We start from the raw sequence: 14888 nt of genomic DNA, 5'->3' as shown, positions 1-14888 counted from the left end.
TCAGGTCTGAGGCTTCGGACCGCTAGTTTATTGCTCTTCTTTTCCACCATCTCTGCTTCCCACCATCAGAGGGAGCTGGGCCTGTCACTTTGGGGTGAGTTTGGGGAGGATCTGGTCTTCTCAGAGACCTCTTCCGGAAAGAGGTACTTTGTGGGGTTTGCACTGGTTCCAGAGAGCCTGTGGGTGATCGCTGGCACCCTCCCCGCACCACGCTCCCTGTGTCACACCCATATGAGCTTCCAGCAGCCCTTCCTCACACCGAGCTGTGCGTGATTTTCCAGAGGAGCCGGAAGTCAGAGGAAAGAGAGTCATTTCCATATTGTGGGCCATGTGTTTGGGTTGATGAGTGTGAAGTTAAATTTGTGATAAGGACCCACAGGTTGGGGGACATCCTAGTTGCAGGTGGGGCTCAGGTACATTTGCCCTGGATTCCTCTCCAATTGCCTTGCGCTAAGTGGAGAGATTCAGGTTATGTGAGCTGAGAAGATAACTCTTCCAGCCTCTGTATCCTCCCAGGTCAGCTCCTCCTGTTTGGGGGTGCTTTTCCTACTGTCCACACAGCTCATAACTAACCTGAGACTTATCAGTCACAATGGCCATTTATATAGGAGGAACTGGGTGGTAAGAGGGAGAGAGATGGCCAGGAATTCCAGGTCTGTCATTATACAAGCCCTGTGACCTTGGCCAAGTTCATCTGACCCAGAGACCAGCTTCTTTCAACTGAATCATGACGTCCTGCTCAGATACACACTCATTCTCAGTAAGGGATCCTAAAAATACTATGTCAATAGTTTTGGACAAGATGGTGACATTATGAATCATAGAATGCTTAAGCTGATGGGCTCTTGAAGGAAAGGCATTAACATTCACTAGGTCCTGCTATATGCCAGGTACCATCTTTTAAACATTTTTTAAAAAATTGAACTCCACAGTAAGAAATATATTGAGCCTGGCTGGTGTGGCTCAGAGGTTGAGTGTCAACCTATGAACCAGGAGGTCAGAGTCTGATTCCTGGTCAGGGCACATGCTCAGGTTGCAGGCTCAGTTCCCAGTAAGGGGTATGCAGGAAGCAGCCAATTGATGATTCTCTCTCATCATTGATATTTCTATATCCCTTTTCCTCTCCCTTTCTCTCTGAATTCAATAAGAAAATATAATCCTGTATAATAAAAGGCTAATATGCAAATCAACTGAACAGTGGAACGACCAGTCGCTATGATGCGCACTGACTACCAGGGGGTAGATGCTCAATGCAGGAGCTGCCCCCTGGTGGTTAGTGCGCTCCCACAGAGAGACCACCACTTAGCCAGAAGCCGGGTTCATGGCTGGCAAGCACAGTGGTGGTGGCAGGAGCCTCTCCCTCCTCTGCGGCAGCGCTAAAGATGTCCAACTGATGGCTTAGGCCTGCTCCAGGGAGCAGGCCTAATCTATCAATTGGACATCCCCCAAGGGCTCCTGAACTGCGAGAGGGTGCAGGCTGGGCTCAGGGATCCCCCACTCCTGAGTGCACAAATTTCATGCACCGGGCCTCTAGTTATTATATAAAAGAAATACATTGTATATGATGACCTAGTATAGGTGTTGTGTGTACTAAAATAAAAATTCACAAAATACTACTATGGGCTATATACTCAATTCTGTTCCTCTTTATTCCATTTACTATTTCAAATGATGGCGCTGAGCCATAGCACTGATGTCAGGATCAGTTATGACCCACAGTTTGGAAAATGTACTCTTGATCTTTCCTGTGGGCAATTGCCTTTCATGCCCGTTACAACTTTAGGAGGCAGGCATGCATCCAAACCCATGCAGCAGAGGGAGAAAGCGAGGCTCAGTGAGACTCAATAATTTGTACAAAACCACCCAATTCCTGGATGACTGGGCTGGAATTCTAAATTAGACTCCAAAGTCCATTCTCCTTCAGAGTTATCTTGCTGCCTGAGAATCCTAATGACCCCATTAGGCTGATGGGAAAACTCATGCCCAGAGCGGAAGTGACTTGCTCCAGGTCACACTGGAACTGGTAACAGAGCCCCAAATTGAATCAGATTCATCCCTAGACTCCACACACCCAGCACTGGAATTAGGCTCTTGAGGGTAGACAGCAATTTTTCCATCATCAGTTATTCTGTTCTTCTCTGAAGTCATCCTGGGTTAGATGAAGTTGAAAGAGGCCCAGGAGTCACTCTCCCTGAATAAAGCTGAGCTCACTGATCGGAAAAAAGTGCCTTGCAAATGTCTTCTGGTAGGAAGTTTGACATTGTGCACATCATTGCTTCCACTGGAATTGAAAGTCATGTTGGCTCAAATTAAAAGCAAAACGGGTTTGCTGCACCTCTGTGCACACACAGCAGGTCCTAACCTAGTTTCAAGAATGCAATCTATCCTTATTTGGTGTAGCTTTGAATCGCCCTGTCTCTCTTTTCCTCCTCCCAGTACAGAAGCAGGGTGCTCTTGTACCAGTATGTACTTGTCCACCAGAGGGAGCAACAGAGCTCACCAGTGGGGAGTGGATTTGGGATACATTTAAACCAGGCCAGGGCTTCTTCAAGTCCTCTTACAAGGAATGACAAGGACAACAATGCTAGTGGCAGTTACATACTGGCTCCCCAGTCATGCAACTCCAGCGGAAGTGGTGCTATGAAGTCCCAGGTCAAACTTCACCAAGGCAGTTTGAGGCTAGGGAGGACTGGAATTATGACCAAAGGGAAGCCAAGATTATAGCAAACAAAGATGGTGCCAAGTGTCTCATGTGGGAGGTACTGCAAGGCTGGGAGTGGGAGCTGGGCAGCAAGGTAAGAAACCAAGGTGATCAGCAGCAGGACGGAGCATGGTATGAGGAACGGGCGAGGGGTTCGGTTCATAACCAAAGCCATGAACTATGAGAGAGTGTGGACTGTGGTGTGGGACAGACCAGTGCTAAAGAACTCTGCAAGTGGGTCCAAGAAGCTGTGAGGCCAGGAGAAGAATCGGATGTGCCCGCTCCCCTGGGAGCCCATTTTGATCACAGAACCTAAGAGCATTGAGGTCTTCTCACTGCTAACAGGGAGGAGGCAGCTCATTCCCTTTAGCAGGTACTGATTCCCTCCTCACTGCCTCCATGTGCCCCCTGGCCTGAGCCCCATCCTGTCTCCTGGATTTACTGCAGTGGCCCCCTACTTCAACATAGCCCATGAGAGCTCAGTACTGCTTCCAGTCTGATCCTGTCCACGTGTTAATCAGACCCTGTCACCCCTCAGCTCAGAACCCTCCCCTGGCTCCCTGGTCAATGGCCTGCACGCACCCCTACCCCACATTGCCTCTTTGACCCCCTCCCCTACTCCAGCCACACTGGCCTCCTTGCTGCTTTCAAACAAGCCAAACACCCTCCTGCCTCAAGTGTCCTGAACCTGCCCTTCTTTCTGCCAGCGTCGCTTTTCCTCCAGACACCTCCGCACTCTCCCCTCACCTGCCTCAAATGCCATCTCATCGGTGAAGCCTTCGCCGGCCACCATATTTAGAACTGCAACCTCTCTCCCATCTGGCATCCCCTCACCCCTTCCCATAACACTTATCATCTTGAAACATTCTATATAATTGAGTTGTCAAATTTGATTATCATCAGACTCCGCACTGATGAGTGGGCAGGTTTGTCTGTGTTGATCATGCTGGAACCCCAATACTGAAAACAGTGCCTGGCACATGGTAGGTGCTCAACAAATTGTTGTGAAAGACAGACAATCCACCGAACTCGCCAACCTTCCCTCCCAGCACACCCTGCCCCCATCGCCCCACTCTCACTCTGATGTTCCAACCTCATGGGCTACAACTTAAGTTTGTCCACCTCCATGCCTTTGCCACACAGAATCCCCTGGCCTCCTCCTCTTTACCTGTGAAAGTCCTTCCCAGCCCTCAAAGCCCAGGGCCAGCACCTCTTCCATGAAACCTTCTCAGATACCCTCTGGCTGGAATTTTTCTCTTAAACCTCTATGATCACTACTCTAAACATGTTTTCTCCAGCACATCACAATTTGAGAGTGGCCTGGTTTGATCTCTAGCTCCTGATCACCTCTCACAGGTTATGGATTCAGTTTGTTTTCTGGAACTTTCTAACACTGACAAAAGTGTATGTTCTGGAAACAGCTAGAATCACCTCTCAGATCTTATAAATTGTATGCGTTCCAGTGGTCGGCAAACTCATTAGTCAACAGAGCCAAATATCAACAGTACAACGATTGAAATTTCTTTTGAGAGCCCAATTTTTTAAACTTAAACTTCTAACACCACTTCTTCAAAATAGACCTGTCCAGGCCGGGGTATTTTGTGGAAGAGCCACACTCAAAGGGCCAAAGAGCCACATGTGGCTCGCGAGCTGCAGTTTGCCTACCACTGCGTTAAGCTAATAAAAATCAGAAATCAGTTTCTACAGAAAACTGTAGCGTGCAGTGGTCACTGGAGTGAGGCAGATCTGGCCTCAACTCTGGCTCGGCCATTTACTAGATGTGCAATCATTAGCACGTCACCTAATTTCTCTGGATCTCAGTTTCCTTGGCTAGAAAATGGGAAAAGGTTAAGAGTCAGTGTCTAGTTCCAGCTCCCTTCTGGCTCCCAGATTCTCAAGTGCTCTGACTCTACTAGACCCTTCCCAGGCCTCCTTGGAGCTTGGGGCCTTACCGCCCTTATTACATGAATAACACTGTCCAGTGGGAGGCTCTGACTGTCTGAAAATGCTGGCACCTATGCATTTCCGGGAGGGAGTGTGGTCTGTCTCACAAAGCTGCCAGGTAGTCAGGTGTGGGGGTCCAATCCCCACCCCAGCTGAGGGAGCCCGGCTTCCGATCCCAGATGAAGGACAATGGCTGGGTAGCTACAGCACTCCGGCCACTTAGGGAATTCATGATAGATCTTCCCACAGACTTTTAAGACCAAGTCTCATGAGCATGGAGCCAGGGAGGGCAGAGAAATTGAGTTAACTTGGTAATGAGCTTCTCTCTCACTGTGCTTTGGAGATGCTCACCTAATCTTCTGACTCTGAATAAGCAACTTGGCTGCCTAATTAGGTTAACCAATAATTTCCCTTTTGACACCCAGGCTGCTTGATAATTTGGGGGTAACTGTGATTCTGTTTCATTGTTTCTTTTCTAAGTGAATTTCTCAATTTGCCTCCGGGATTAAAGTACGGAATGAATCCTCACTATTCCCCAGACCCACCAAGCCTCTTCATGCCTCCAGGCTTGTGCAATTGCCTCTACTGGGAATGCCTCTCTTAGGCTCAGGGAAGTCCTACTTTGCCTTCGAGCCCAGGTGCATACCATGAGTGGAATGAAGGAATGAGCCTCTGCACCCTCAGGGCAAAATTAATATTAATATTAATAGCTAGCATGAATTAAGAATCAGACCAGACACCTCACAAATGGAGTACAAGCTCATGGTAACACTTCAAGTAAGAAAGATGACATGCTGATCTTTTTGTTGTTATTGTGGTAAAACATATATAACTTTTAACCATTTTTGTTGTTGTTGTTGTTACTAATCCTCACTCGAGGATATTTTTCCAATTAATTTTTAGAGAGAGTGGGAGGGGGAGAGAGAGAGAGAGAGAGAAACACCAATTGGTTGCCTGCCGCATGTGCCCCCACCAGGACTGGGGATCAAACCTGCAACTCAGGTACATGCCCTTGACTGGAAATCAAACATGTGACCCTTAGGTGCACGGGGCCAACACTAACCACTGAGCACACCTGCCAGGGCCTTTTAACCATTTTTAAGTGAACAATTCAGTGACATTAAGCACATTCACATGTTGTGTAACCATCACCACTAGATCATCTCCAGAACATTTTCATTATCCCAAACAGAAACTCTGCACCCATTGAACACTAACTCCCATTCCTCCCTCTCCCGGCCCTTGGAACCTCTGGCATGTTGTTTTAGGAAACTGTGACTCAGGGAGGTTTCAGAGTTGGGACATGGCATGGCCAGGATTTAAGGCCAGGTGTCCTCACTAACTCTGGAATCACTGTTCTGTCCACCCTGTGACACTGCCTGCTACCCCTCCCTTATAGATTGGGCCACAAGGCTGTCATATCACCATCTCCCCCGATATTCATCTAGATCCTTCATTCTAGAATAACGTCTGGCACACTCAAGGAGCTTGGTATATAGACAAAATTACAGAATGACTCTACAACAGAGGCACTGTGTCTACCTGACCCTGTGGGTGGAAATACCGTATTTTCCGGCATATAAGACGACTGGGCGTATAACATTTTTCTGGGTTAAAAAGTCGTTTTATACGCCGGAAAATACAGTAGTCCAATATTCTAATCCATTATATCTAATCCCATCAATATAGTCCAATATACCATATTTCCCGGCGTATAAAACAACTTTTTAACCCAGGAAAATCTTATACGCCCAGTCGTCTTATACGCCAGAAAGTACGGTAGAGCTCACATTGCAACCTTTGCTTTCTAGAAAACATTTACTGAATGCCAACTGTGTGCCTGGCCTGGTGCCAGCTCCTCCTCACTGCCCCCAGCCTGCTGGCTCCACTCAGCGGGAGAGGCCGAGGGGCGGCTCTGCGTGGCGGCCCTGAAGAGGAAGATTTGTGTTTACATTACCCAGTCAATTCTGTATTTATTTTGGATATTAAGCAGTGACATAAAAGCTGCTGACATTAACCTTCAAGGGCAGAAATTGGCTTTAATGGACCCCATAAAAGTTATTATTGATGGCAGCTGCACGCAGCATCACTGTGACCTCAGCAAAAGCCTCCACCGCTATCAATACTGTTGACAATTACTATTGACTAATGCAAGGCTGGAGCGGGTGGAGGCGGAGGCGGGTTCCTGTGGCTGGAAGTTGCTGGGTATTATGCTTTGCATTTGCATCTGGTAAGGAGCTCTGAGAACTTGGTCACACATGTTTGATGACCTCAGTTGAGAGTCCCACCCTCTCCCTGATTCCAATGGAGCTGGGCAAAGGACTCAGACTAGAGGATCAGAGAAATCTGAGTTCAAATCTGAGCTTTGCCAACTTGATGACTCACTGTCTATGCAATCTCGGGTGGGTCAGGTGACCTTTTTGGAGCCTCAGTTCTCCCATCTGGGAGATGGAAATACCATAGTGTTGTCATGAGGATTTGAGGCAATCAATCACACATGTGCAGCGGCTTGACACACAGTAGGCCCTCGATATGTCTTCCCTCTACTCCTGAAAAGTGGCCACACTGTGATGTGTTGCTTTACATGTCTGATGGAATTGAGTCCTGTTCGATCATAAGATCTGAGTTCTCATCACGGGAAAGGGGAACTGTGGCCAGTAGGAAGAATACGAGAGAAAGAGAGGAGGAGGAGGGGAGGAAGACTGAAGGTGGGGGGATAGAGAGAAAAGAGGAAGAGAAAGAACCAGGACAGGAGGAGATCCTGGATCCAGCTCATATACCCTTCACCTCTCTGAGCCCATCTTCAGCTGTCAATTGAGGAGACACCCGTGTGAGCACGAGTACTGTCAACCTCATCAGTGGATAAAAGAGAGCCATTCCCATGGCTCATTTACTGTAAGTATGAGTCACTGTCGGCACTTAGACCCGAGTACAACAAAGCTGTTAATCTAACTTCCCAAGTGGGAGAAAGTGGACAAGCATATGGGCACCTGTGGGGTGTCTGGGTTTGGGGAGTCCAGGTCTGGAAGGGATGCAGAGGCCGGGGCTCTCTGTTAGATTCCTGTGCCCTTTGCCTGCCCATCCTCCCTGAGTTCAGTGGGGCTTAGAGCGTGGGGGCCAGTGCAGGAATGGATAATCAGGAGAGGGTGCAGGCCAGGCGAAGCAGGAAGCCATTTCCCTGACCCCATTATCAAAGGCCCGGGCTCTTCAGGCTCATTGACTATGTCATTATCACCCAACAGAGGCCTAATTCAGCTCTCAGGGAATGTACAATAGTGTGGGTAGTGTGCACCTCACTCTGTCATGACTTTACGGAAAAGGGATCATTTGTCACCATGGCAAGAAGCCTTCAAAACAACCAACAACCCAAATATCTTGCTGCCCAGAAACTGGTGGGTCCCCAAGCACCAGAGAAAGGGAGGCCCCTGCTCCCGCTCCCCACAAACTGCAGGGCAGGCCTAACTCAGGGCCCCTCAGGTCTGATGGTAAGGAGGAGCATTCTGAACCCAGACTCCCTCTCCTGCACCAGAGGAAGGAGGCCTTGGAAGAAAGGGCTGAAGAAATGAGAATAGAATACGGAGTCAAGCCCAGCCACACTTCCCCAATCTTGCAGATATGGGAAAGCTAGAGCAAAACCTCAACTTTTGAGTTATCCCAACATGAGAGTTTTTGTTTGGAAGCCATAGACTCTGATCAACACAAGATGCTGGGGTGGGGCAGCGTCCATGGCGATGGCCCAGGACTGCTGAGCACCTGGAGGCTGGAGCCTGCAGGAGCAGGGCTCAGGCAGGATCCTGCAGCCAGGCCTTAGCAGATAAGCTCTGGGCGATGGGTTAGCCACATGCCTGGCCCCTCTGCTTCCCCATCTCTGAGGCACCTGCCTAATCAGGAAAGAAAGAGTGGAGATCCACTCTCTGTCATGGCACTGCTTGGTAGGTATGTCACGTGTCTGTGCAGGAGGCTTTGACTTTTGACCACTAAGAGCAAATCAATTGTCACCAACATCACTAGAGCCCCAAGCAATGGTGTAATTCAACCCCCGGTCCTGCAGCCCAGGTGCCCGGCTCAGGCCAGGCGGCCACTCACCGGTCTCGGTGTTCTCGTGCTCTGTGTCGGTGAGCGTGAGGTTGGAGTTGGCCCGGCTGGACAGGCAGGAGCTGCGGCCTGACCTTGTGCTCCGGCCCCACAGTCTCACGGGATGCTCGGGGGACAGCACGGTGTCGGCCTCCATGTCGGCATCAGAGCTGGCGCCCATGGAGTAGCCGCAGTGGGGGAGGCCGATGTCTGTGCGGTACAGGGTCCCATGAGGCGGTGTCACCTCGCCCAGACCCAGCTCACGAAGGGAGAAGTTGGCTCCTGGGAGGAAACAGGTGAGCTTGGTTAGGAGGGGTCTTCCCATCGGAGCCTGGCCCCCAACCCAGGACTCCCTCTGTCCTTTGAGCTCACTGTGCCTTTTCTCTGACTGAATGGCTCCTTCTGCCCCTTCCCCACCTGCCCCAAACTTCTACACCCTTTAAGGAAGGGCCTGCTCAGATGACACCTCCTCCATGAAGTCTCCCCTAACCCTACACCCTGTGCAGAAGTCACTGCCCTTCCTCTGAGCTCCTCAGAGTCCGTGGCCCTGGTCACAGAGATAAGGGTCTGACCCCTCCACCGACGATGACCACATGGCACAGGGCCATGCCTTGCTCATTCCTAAAGCCCTGTGTCTAGAACAAAATCTGGTGCTTAGAGGTGCCAATAAAGGTCTGCCACACTGAATGGAGGGCCTTGGGTCTCCTCTTCCAGTCGGGGTGGGGGTGCAGTGCTTGCCAGCAAGGAGGTTAAAGTCATGAAACAGTCCCATACTGCCTGGTAAATAGCTGATGCCCAAGCCTCCTCATAGCCAGTGCCCCAGCCTCTGCTCTGCCCACTCCAGTCCCTTCCCTACAATGCTCCCACCCCCAATGAGATCACCTCCCAGTCTCTCCATGATGCAGCTGCTAAAAGGTTAATGTCAGTGGGACTTGGCACAGCAGGGGCTTGGGCTGTTCAGTGCCAGTAAGACATTCTGAGTGGCCAGGGTCTGGGCCAGACCAGATGTTAAATGTTTTGAATGCATCATAGGCCAGTCTGCCTCCCACCCTCACTGCACACCACACTTCCTGTGTGCCTGGTTTGCTCCCTCTGATCTTTCTACACCCCTGTCCTATGCATCTCCCAGCTTCACAGTCCCCCCTGCCCTCCCGCGGCCAATATTCCTGCTCTGCTGGGCCAGCCCTCCCAAGGGACACCAGTCACACATTATGAAGAATGACTGCTACATTAAGTGAAATATCAAATTTATTTGCAATAAACAGCCCTGGCTGCATTGATTTCCATATGGCTTGCCCTGCATACCCTTTTAAGCAGCCAGACTCAGTGTCAATATGAGTGAGCTGAGACATCCCAGGGCTGGAGAAATGCAAGGTGAGGGCTGCCTCTAAGGGCTCGGCCATCCCATTGAGCCAGCCTGGCCCCTCTGATGTGTGAGCTTAGATGACTTATTTCACCAAACATGAGATGTGCTCCTGTTTGCTTTAAGTCCCTTTGGCCTCTTTCCCGAGGAGCCCATCCCACCTTGCTCAACATCTAGCTGAGCAAGCTCAGGCTGGTGACATCACCTGGGCCTTGTTTGTAAAATGGGGAGATAACCTATGACCTGCTACCCTCAGGATTTTTGAGGATCCAGAGAGATAAGGGGGGAGAGAGTACTTCATAAACTGCAGTGCTCACAACTGCCTATGAGATGAGAATGCTTCTTGTTGGTTATTTACAAAGACAAGAAGGGGCACCTTCTGCAGCCTCGTGCACCCAGGGTGGCATCCAGGCCACACTGGACTGGCAGGGCTCCCTGGGCTCTATCAACCATGGGCAGGGCAGAGCAGGAGAGGAGCTTGGGTACCACCTTGTCCCTTCCCCTCACTGAGACCCAGCAATGACAACTCGCAGTAGGCAGCATTTAGGAAGCAGCTGCTCTATGCCAGGTACTGTGTCAAGGGCTTTATTTCCAGTCCTTGTTAATTCTGAGCAGCCTCCGATTAGGAGGGGTCACAGTTATCCCACTGCTCAGGGGAAGGAGTTGAGAGTAGTAAGAGCAGCAGAGCCAGAATTCAAATCCAGGTTTTCTGATGCCTGAGTTTGAGCTCTTGACCACAAGCTGGGAGAGAGAGCAGACCCCTCACCTTTCAAACCTGAGAGGCAGCTTTGCCAACAAGTCAGCCTTCATGTAAATCCAGGCCTGTGGGGGAGGCCACTGTAGGCTGTCATGCTGTGGGTATGCATGTGTGTGTGTGTGTGCGCGCGCATCCACCCATGTCCAGCTCTTCTTACCTCTGTGATCTTGGGCAAATGAGCCAACTTGGTGTTGTAAGGATTAAATAACAAAGGCAAAATGTATATAAGTTACACAGCACTGTGCCTGGCTAACCCTGGCTGTAGAAGGCGCGTGGGCAGGGTAGAACCAGGGAGGGCTGCAGGAACCTTCAGGGATTGGTAGGGGCCCATGAGGCTCAAGGCTCTGCAGGCGGAGAAGCAGGACTCACAGAGGCTCCAGGCTGGTGCACACATATCATGGCAGCTCTGGAAACAGTGAGCAGACCAGTGGGTCTGGAGCATGGGTGGTGAGGTGGAGAGGCAGGGGATAAAATAGTCCAAAAGACAAATGAATGTGGGGAAAGCCCTACTAAGCCAGGTTAAGGAGCTCAGGCTAAGGGCCATGGGGAGTCATTTCCAACGTCACCCCAGCTGTAGTGCAGAGAACAGTCCACAGGGGGCAGCACTGGGCGAAAGGGGCTGTGGCTGATCCTCTCACAGAGAAGACAGTGGCCTGAACTGGACGGTGGCGGAGGGGATGGAGAAGAGCGAGGGATTTGAAAGGTACTCTGGAGCAGGATGGACAGGCTTTAGTGACCACTGTGTGTAGGAGATGAAAGAGTCAGAATCAGGTGCCAGGATAGTCCCTACATGAGGAAGTTTTTAAGTCCATCTCAGAAACAGCTTCCTCTCAAGGTGAGGGCAGTACTGGACACCAAAAGGTGCTAAGCTATGTTTATTGAAATATATGAACAAATAACAAAACTAACGGCCAAGACTTACTCAGCACTTCCATGGTGTTATCACACTTACCATTTAAACACGCCATCTCAATGGTCCTCATAGCAATTCGGCCCAGTAGAGAGGCCACTCCTGCCCATCTAACAGGTGAGCAGTGAGGCTTGGAGGAGAGCCCGTGGCTCTGAACTCAGCCCCAAGAAGGGACCCTGGTCCTAACCACCTCTTTATGCCAGGAAGTGGTGAGCATGAAAATTGATGAACTAAGAATGAACTGCAGGGCAGGCTTTGACTAGATACCAGTGCCAAAAGAGCAGATTTGGTGTTGACACCGCGTGCTCGCTTGCCCTGCTGCTCCACTGCACCCACGCCCAGGGCCACACCTGCGCTCACACCTGCTCCAGGCTCTGCCCCAGGGTCTGCCCCGGGCCCGCCCTCACCTGTGCGGCAGAACTCCTCAGCCTCCTGCGGCACCATGTCTTTGATGCGGCTGCCGTAAGCGAGGCGGGCGTCCTGGTCATAGGCCTTCAAGGTCTCGCTGGAGCTGTAGGACTTCTGTGGGACCTTGCCCTCCTCGCTGTCCGCGGACGAGCTGGTGTAGCGGCGCTCGGTGTCCCGGCGCCGGGTCAGCGAGCGGTATGGCTTCCTCTCCTTCACGTCCATGGCCTCTGGCCCGCACTCCTCCACATCCACGAACAGGGACCTCGCCTCACTCAGGGCTGAGCGGTCTGGAGCCAGGAAAGCAAAGAAAAGGGCGTGAGCTTGGGCCCCAGGAGGCAAAGACAACAGCCAGGTCCATCTGGACCTCGGACCTTGATTCACCCTGCAGTGCTGCGGGGACCGGCCTCTGGCTCCGAGGGGTGAGAGCAACCCTCCAAGGCCACAGGGGGCCTTGCACCCAGAGCCTCTAAGGATGAATCCTGTCTCTGCTCCTCCGCCTGGCCACCTCGAAGATGCCTCAGCCTGCCCCTCCAGTGATCCCTGCCAGGAAAGCTAAGGAAGGCCAGAGGGCTCTGGTTTTCCTAATCCCCCAGGACAGGAACATGGGCTTGTTCCCATCACGGGCCCAGCTGCCACAGGGCCTGACACAGAAGAGTGGCTCCTTAAGGATCTGTAGAATGAATGACTATACTCAGACACTACGGTAAGCACTTTGCAAAGATGATCGCGTTTAACCCAGTGAGCCAAGGTATCAACAACCAATCCACACTGTCACCACCAAATAACTAATTACTTGCTTATGGTTTGTTTTCTTCCACTAATATGCAAGCTCCGTGCAAGCCTGGGATTTACCTGTTTTGCTCACTCCTGAGCTCTAGCACCTCCAGCGAATGCCGGCACACCTGATACACATTGGTTTCATTAACTAGCCAACCAATCCCCATGTGACAGCTGAGAACACGGAGGTGCAGAACCTCCTTCAAGGTCATGAGGTGGTAACAAAGGCAGAACCTGAACCCGGGTCTGCTTGGCTCTAAAACCTGAGCTTCTCCTATTCCTTCCTCCCACTCTCGCTACACAGAAGTGTCCTTCCAGCGGGGCTAGCTCTTACCGCCAGGCAGAGGACTCCCTCACCTGCAGACTCGCTATCTCATCAGTGGCACCACGATCCACACCTGGGGGAGCTACGGTGCCTGCCCCATACATCTGGGTGTTGCCAGGGTGTCTGATGGGTGGGAGGGAGAGAGGAGAGGTGCTGCTTTGTCCACTGCATTTCTCCTCTTTCCCCCATCTTGACCTTTTTACCCTAGACTGACACCCCAGGATTTTTTAAAGCTGTCATAGCACCCTCTTTCTCTTTCTAAATGTGTTCCTTTGGCTCTGGGGGCAGCAAACATAGCCCCTACAAGAGCCAGGGGTCAGCACAGAAGGAAAGCAGAATGTCCTGCATAAAGTGTGATGAGAGCTCTTCTGTTCTTGACACACAGCCTCTCAGTTCTTTCATTCATTGTTCCACTGTCCAGAGAAACATGGGTACACAGACATCCTGCTGGGTAGCTGTCGTATGGAGGAGCCACAGAGTGAGAGTGTGGTCTACGGGGCCACCTGGGGTCTCCGTGTGGGGGCCGGGCCTCTGACAGACAGGGAGGGGGCCTGTCCACAAGGGCAGTGCCACTCAGTGCCTGCCAATGCTGCCATGTAGGAGTGTAGGGTGTCGTGTGAATTTTTAAGACAAGCTGGAAAATTGGACTTACTATTTTTTTTTTTATTTCAAAATACTCTACAGGCCAAACAAAACACAAGGATGGGTCATTTTGGTCAGGGAACTAGTGGTTTCCAAGTTCTGTCTTTAATCGTGGACATCTGAGACATCCCTTTGGCCTGAAGATGCTCTCTTCCCCCCTCGGATGCCAAAGGCTCTCTCCTTAATGTGGCAACATCTGAATCCTCACCTCAATCCTGTGACACAGGCACTATGATTGCCTGCAATTTTCAGATGAGAGATTGCGAGGTGAAGGACCTGCCCACAGTTGCACAGCTCCTGAGTGGTGGAGCCACAGTTCTGACCGAGGCGGTTGAACTTGCCACCTAACTGCTAGAAAGCATGGCCTTTACATGCTGTGCCCGATGCATTTCCTAAGCCCAGATCATGCCAGAGCTCTCCTTATGCCCCTCTAGCAGCCCTGTGGAGCCTTCAGGGTGAATTCCAGTTCTCAGTCCGAATGCTGTTGTGTCTGGCCTGTCTTGCTCCCACTCACTGAGCCACTTCCTGGACATGAATTCTGTGATCTCTGCACCTCTGTGCATGTGGTTCCATTATAGACTACCCACCTAACTAGACGCCTGCCTCTCCCCCAGACAGCAGTTCCAGGAGGGCAGGCCTGGCATCCACAGAGTTCATGAAATGCCAGCTGAGTAAATAAATGAATAAACTTCATTTCTTCTTACCCATCTTAATATAAAATATTGGTAGTTCAACTTAGGTAAATATATATATTAGATACATCTAAGATGGAATTAAATACATTGCTCAGATGCATTCTTTTTAAAGGCAGCCTGGGTTTGAAGTATATGCCCCCCACCTAGCAGCTGTGTGACCTAGGACAAGTTACTGAACCACTCTGTGCTTTAGCTTCTTCATCTGTAAAATAGCACCAACCTCTTGGGGTGGTTCTGAGGATTAAATGAATTCATACACGTCCATGCAACATATGGCTCCTGATACATCATG

The 14888-nt window shown here is 50.8% G+C and overlaps 1 protein-coding gene across 4 annotated transcripts in view; it reads right to left on the bottom strand.

The window, feature by feature from the left end:
- TENM4 (teneurin transmembrane protein 4) overlaps nt 1–12394 on the bottom strand; it is a 377541-nt gene extending 365147 nt beyond the window's left edge. For 3 of the 4 annotated variants that reach the window (XM_054725404.1, XM_054725405.1, XM_054725406.1), the window contains exons 1-2: nt 12157–12394; nt 8732–9001 (exon numbers count right to left, since the gene is read on the bottom strand). In XM_054725404.1, coding sequence (XP_054581379.1) covers nt 8732–9001; nt 12157–12379 — 493 coding nt within the window. In that variant the 5' untranslated portion in view covers nt 12380–12394. The remainder of the gene's footprint in view (nt 1–8731; nt 9002–12156) is intronic. The other variant, XM_054725403.1, reaches the window with a different exon arrangement.
- Nucleotides 12395–14888: the final 2494 nt, after the last annotated feature.

Source organism: Eptesicus fuscus, chromosome 13 (assembly GCF_027574615.1).
Source record: "Eptesicus fuscus isolate TK198812 chromosome 13, DD_ASM_mEF_20220401, whole genome shotgun sequence".
NCBI lineage: Eukaryota > Metazoa > Chordata > Mammalia > Chiroptera > Vespertilionidae > Eptesicus > Eptesicus fuscus.
Note: the sequence above shows the minus strand (reverse complement) of the source record. Positions and strands in the feature narration are given on the sequence as shown.